The sequence below is a fragment of the Oryctolagus cuniculus genome, unplaced genomic scaffold (genome assembly GCF_964237555.1).
Source record: "Oryctolagus cuniculus unplaced genomic scaffold, mOryCun1.1 SCAFFOLD_85, whole genome shotgun sequence".
Taxonomy (NCBI): Eukaryota; Metazoa; Chordata; class Mammalia; order Lagomorpha; family Leporidae; genus Oryctolagus; species Oryctolagus cuniculus.
In genome coordinates, this window is record NW_027208229.1 from 246,666 (window position 1) to 252,961 (window position 6,296).

The following is a 6,296-nucleotide window of genomic DNA, read 5'->3' on the forward strand; positions in this document are numbered from 1 at the left end:
TTTAGTTGGGCCAATGGGGTGTCAATTTTGTTTATTTTTTCAAAAAAGCAGCTCTTCGCTTGGCTGATTTTTTGTAATGTTTTTTTTGGATTCAATCCTGTTAATTTCTTCTCTGATTTTAATTATTTCTCTTCTCCTACTAGATTTGGGTCTGGTTTGCTGCAAATTTTCTAGGTCCGTGAGATGCGCTGAAAGCTCATTTATTTGGTGCCTTTCCAATTTCTTGATATAGGCCCCTATTGCTATAAACTTGCCTCTCAATACTGCTTTTGCTGTATCCCATAAGTTTTGATATGTTGTGTTGTTATCCTCATTTACTTCCAGAAAGTTTCTGATTTCTCTTTTGATTTCTTGAATGACCCAGTGTTCATTCATTTCATGTTGTTCAGTCTCCATGTGTTTGCATACTTTCTGGGGTTTCCTGAGTTGCTCATTTCCAGCTTCATTCCACTGTTGTCTGAGAAGCTACATGGTATGATTCTAATTCTTTTCAATTTGCTGAGACTTGCTTTATGACCTAGTATGTGATCAATCCTAGAGAAGGTTCCATGCACTGCTGAGAAGAATGTAAAGTCTTTAGATGTAGGATTGAAAGTTCTATAGATATCTGTTAGATCCATTTGGGGAATAGTGTCGATTAAATCTGCTGTTTCCTTGTCGATCTTCTGTCTGGATGATCTATGGATTTCTGAGAGTGGAGTATTGAAGTCCCCCAGTACTATTGTATTGGAATCTAAGTCTCCCTTTAAGTCCCTTAACATATTTTTTAAATAGACTGGTGCCCTGTAATTAGGTGCATATACATTTATAATAGTTATATCTTCCTGTTGAATTGAACCCTTAATCATTATATAGTGCCCCTCTTTGTCTCTCTTAACAGTTTTTGTATTAAAGTTTATTTTGTCTGATATTAATATGGCTACGCCTGCTTTTTTTTGTTTTTTGTTGGCATGGAATATCTTTTTCCAACCTTTCACTTTCAGTCTGCATGCCTCTTTGTTAGAGAGATGTGTTTCTTGTAGGCAACAAATAGTTGGGTGTTGTTCCTTAAGCCAGTCAGCCAGTCTGTGTCTTTTAACTGGACAGTTCAGGCCATTCACGTTTAATGTGACGATTGATACATAGTGACTTTGCCCTGCCATTTTCCCGGAGATATATTCTAGTATATGCTTTGAGCTTCCCATGCTCTTTTACTGGTAGGTGTTCTTCCTTTCCCTTCTTTCATATTGATGACCGTGTTTCTGTGTTTCTGTGTGTAACACATCTTTAAGCATCTTTTGCAGGGCTGGACGAGTGGCCACAAATTCTTTCAATTTCTGTTTGCTATGAAAAGTCTTTATTTCACCTTCATTCACAAATGATAGCTTTGCAGGATATAATATTCTGGGCTGGCAGTTTTTCTCTCTTAGTACCTGGGCTATGTCTCGCCATTCCCTCCTAGCCTGTAGGGTTTCTGATGAGAAGTCTGCTGTGAGTCTGATTGGAGATCCTCTGAGAGTAATCTGACGTTTCTCTCTTGCACATTTTAGGATCTTTTCTTTCTGTTTCACTGTGGTGAGTTTAATTACAGCGTGTCGTGGTGAGGATCTCTTTTGGTCATGTTTATTAGGGGTTCTGTGAGCTTCCTGTACTAGGATGTCTCTGTCCTTCTCCAAACCTGGGAAATTTTCTGCTAATATCTCACTAAAAAGGCCTTCTAATCCTTTCTCCCTCTCCATGACTTCAGGAACTCCTAGAACCTTAATGTTGTTTTTTTTAATAGTATCCTGCAGATTCCTGACAATATGTTTTAGATTTCTAATTTCCTCTTCTTTTCTTTGGTCTGACTGTATCCTTTCCTGTTCTCTGTCTTCTAAGTCCGATATTCTCTCTTCTGCTTCACCCATTCTGTTCGTAAGGCTCTCTATTGTGTTTTTCATTTGATCTATTGAATTCTTCACTTCATTATGATTTCTCATCACTATCACAGTTTCCTGTTGTACTAGTTGTTTCGTTTCATTTTGATTCCTCCTTAATATTTCATTTTCACGAGAGAGATTTTCTATCTTGTCCATTAAGGATTTCTGTAGTTCAAGAATTTGTTTTTGAGAACTTCTTAATGTTCTTATCAATTTTTTGAGATCTGCTTCTTGCATTTCTTCTAACTCATCATCTTCATAATCTTGAATTGGGGTGTCTTTTTCGTTTGGGGGTGTCATGGTGACTTCCTTGTTTTTATTGCTTCAGTTTTTGCGTTTGTTATTTGGCATATTGGAGATATTTGGTTTCTTCACTGTGGTGCTTCTTCTTGTTATACTATGACTCTAGATTAAGTGGACTGTCTGTTTTTGATGGAGCCTTAGAGGCTTGAGATGGGTGTGGCCTGAGAGCTCTGTTTGGTGTGCCAAAGGTGACACTCCCAGGTTAGGCGTGGTAGATCTCTCTCTCTCTCTTTCTTTCTTTGATTCAAAAGGGAAGTAATTGCACACAGCTGAATGAAGTTGGAGGTAGTTAGCAGGCAAATGATATACCCACAGGAGCCAGACATCGGAAGCTCTTTCCCAAGGACCACACAGGGAATCTGTTCTGCCCTCAGGGTGGGCTCAGATTCTCCTTCACTCTCCCACTGGGTTGCCAAAGTTACAGAATTGTAGCGTCTCTGGAGAGTACTCACGTGAATTCTGTGAGTTCTCTCCCCCACCGCCTCTTTTTTCACAGTCTCAGTTCAGTAGCACCACAAATTTACTAGGTCCTAATCTCCTGTTAATTCGCCCCACCCAGAGTCAGGTTTTTCTGCTAGGCTCAGGGCCGGTGCAGACCTGAGGTCGCTCTGCTTATGACGTATGTCTAAGATGGCGCCTGCTCTTTGTCTTGCTTGCCCTTGAGAGGTGAGCGGAGAGAGAGAAACCCATGTCCGTACCAGTCACATTTTTTTCTCTCTCTCTCTCTCTTCCAGTTAGCCTGGTGAACTTCCCCCCCCGGGGGTCGTTCCCTCTAGTCTCCTCTCTCCGCTTGCCTGCTGGTGTCTCGGGCTATTGAGGTTTGCCTCACCTTGCGTTCCAGCGCTGGTGTGTTGAGTCTGCCGCTGGTGTCCCGAACTGTGGCCTTCCATGCTCTCCACGCAGGTCCACTGTGAATCACGCGTTCTGGAAGAGTTTCTTCTGCTGTTTCCTCCCCTACTATTCCTTGAACCTGCAGTATCTCCACTTTTATTAAACTGTCTCTCCCCAGACTATCAGTGTGCTCCCTTCCTATTCTGCCATCTAATTGATTATTTTTTTTTTTTGGCCAGAGTGTCTTGGATTTCCATGCCTAAAATACTCTCATGGGCTCTTCAGCCAGATCCAAATGCCTCAAGGGCTGATTCTGAGGCCAGAGTGCTGTTTAGGACATCTGCCATTCTATGGGTCTGCTGTGTATCTCGCTTCCCATGTTGGATCATTCTCTCCCTTTTTTATTCTATCAGTTAGTATTAGCAGACACTAGTCTTGTTTATGTGATCCCTTTAACTCTTAATCCTATCATTATGATCAATTGTGAACAGAAATTGATCACTTGGACTAGTGAGATGGCATTGGGACATGCTACCTTGATGGGATTGGATTAGAATGCCCTGGCACGTTTCTAACTCTACCAATTGGGGTAAGTCTGAGGGAGCATTCCCAAATTGTACATCTCCTCCCTCTCTTATTCCACTCTTATATTTAACAAAGATCACTTTTCAGTTAAATTTCAACACCTAAGAATAATTGTGTGTTGATTACAGAATTATTTTTTATTAAATACTATTTTAAAACACTATCAGGATATTTTGCCTAGCTTAGGTGAAATAGATACACAGTAAACAGTTGAGTTTCTTTTTTGGTACAAGAAAGACACAAAATAGTGCTTAGAACTGTGTCCCATCATCACTTCTGTAGAAAACGGATCATCTGTCTACTTAGACTGGGAACATAAACACTGTGGTTTCTACGAGGCAGGAAGGGAACAGAAGGAACCATGGATCAGAGGGTGTACAGAGCCTGCTACTGTGGTGCTCACTTCCCCTGCTCCTGTAGGCAGGGACAGAGCAGGCTAATTATGAAAGGACGACCACTATAATCCAAAAGGTGCACTTATGAAATTTATATTTATTAAATAAAAGCTTTCTATTAAAAACTTATGAGAGGACAGTGCTCTCTCAAGGTGAGCTCAGCAGGAGACCATCACAGGAACAGCAGTGGCCATCATTTCTGCAGAGGCCACTGTTCCCTGCACCTGTTCACACACGTATTTAACAGGACCTACACCTGGTCACACACATCTTGCACACACAGCATCTCTAGTAAGTGACACGCTTACCCATACAGGGCATCACATGTTGAGTGACAGCTGAAGGTCACACACTTAGTAAATGTCAGGTCATACAATGAAATTCAGAGTGTACACTAACCCACCTTTATGTTAACTCTCAAGCGTTAAGAAAATTTCTCTGGAAATAACTGAAAATAAACCGGACAGTGACATAAGACAGTTCCATGCATAGATAGGCTATGGATAAGGCTACTATAGGCTAATAGATAAGGCTACTTACTGCATATGAAGGTCTCATTCCTATTTTCCTAAAATTCTTATGAGAGTTCACTCCTACTATGGATCCAGAACTTTATGAGGATTCTGAAGATGCGAAGGGAAGGAACTCTCTGCCCTTCAGGTGAAACTAAAAGTAAGGTAAAAATCATGAAACACCTTTAATATAGTGGCCACTTTATTGTCCAGGTCCTGTGGGAGTCCAGACAGGACGGTATACTCCAATCATGAAGGGCAGGTGTGCATCTAGGAACACAGTGGCTTCTGAGATAGTCTGAGGTAGACTGAAGTATTCCCATGTGAAAAGGGATGCACAGGGATTAATCCAGGTACCTCCATGAACAGAGTATAGTCACAACTGATACATGCAGTAATATTTCAGATTAACCATTTTTTCTTACTTTTTCCACAGACTTACTCTATGTTTTTCTCCTCTAAAAATGAGCAAAAAGATTTATTTTCCAGTTTTATTGCCGTAAGGAATGCTTTTTATCCTGAAGTCAGCACTGGGGTCATAGCCAATGCCTTCCTTCTTCTCTTCCACGTCCTCTGGTTCTTTCTCAAGCACAGGCCCAGGCCCACCGACCTGACCATTGGGCACCTGGCCCTCATCCACCTGCTGATGCTGATCACTGTGGGGGTCATAGCCACAGACATTTTTGAGTCTCGGGAGTTATGGGACGACATCACATGTAAAGCTGTCATCTACTCATACCAGGTGACACGGAGCCTCTCCCTGAGCACCACCTGCCTGCTGAGTGTCCTCCAGGCCATCACCCTCAGCCCCAGGAGCTCCTGGTTGGCAAAGTTCAAGCACACATCCTCCCATCACAACATGTGTGGGTTTCTCTTCCTATGGGTCTTCAATTTGTCCATCAGTGCTCGTCTCTTAATCTCTACTGTAGCCACCAAAAATTGTACATCCCACAGTCTTATGTTTGTCACTAAATCCTGCTCTCTTTGCCCCCTGAGCTACTTACCCAGGTACACATTTTCCATATTGTGGATCTTAAGGGATGTCTCCCTTGTAGGGCTCATGGCCCTCTCAAGTGGGTACATGGTGACTCTCCTGTGCAGGCACAAGAGGCGGTCCCAGCACCTTCACAGCACGAGCTTCTCTGCAAGAGCCTCCCCAGAGCACAGGGCCACCCAGACCATCCTGCTGCTCATGGGTGTCTTTGTGCTCCTGTACTTGATGGACTGCATTGTGTTCTCATTCTCAGGGTTGTGGTGGAAAAATGACCCGGTTCACCTCTGTGTTCAGCTGTTGGTGAGCAATGGCTATGCCACAATTGGTCCTTTGTTGCTCATCAGTAGTGAAAAACGAATGATCAAGCTTTTCAAATTCATGTGGGAGAAGGAAAATGTTTGTTTGTTCAGGAATAAATAACATGTCTTTACCTGAGCAAATACTTTGACTTCTAAATGCATAATGATTGCTTATAGAATGCACCAAGTTCACTGAAATGTAGATATAGGGGAGATTCAAGATGGTGGAATCGGGGAAGCTACATTGTCCTCAGCCACAGAAAGGATCCAGAAAAACAAAGGAAGGACCACATTCTCAGGGGACTAATTCAGAGAAATTCAGTGTAGGACACCAAGAACATAGAGCCTATGGAGTGCGGGGAAATTAGGCACACGAGGCAATTCAAAGATGGTGCCCAAAGGAAGTAAGGTCGGCGGAATACAAAGTTGTTTGCCACTAACGGTGACTGGCTGCACAGCATCAGGGGAAGTGACAACAA

General features: G+C 42.4%; 1 protein-coding gene across 1 annotated transcript; it reads left to right on the plus strand.

Annotated features, from left to right (window-relative positions):
- The first annotated feature begins 4,969 nt into the window (after nt 1-4,969).
- On the plus strand, nt 4,970-5,938 carry ORYCUNV1R1587 (vomeronasal 1 receptor oryCunV1R1587). The gene has a single exon (NM_001167274.1). It carries the CDS (start codon nt 4,970-4,972, stop codon nt 5,936-5,938), a length of 969 nt encoding a protein of 322 aa, NP_001160746.1.
- The last annotated feature ends 358 nt before the right edge of the window (nt 5,939-6,296 follow it).

Coding starts and splice junctions, on each gene's coding strand:
- ORYCUNV1R1587 (NM_001167274.1), top strand. CDS start 4,970: ATGTTTTTCTCCTCTAAAAATGAGCAAAAAGATTTATTTTCCAGTTTT.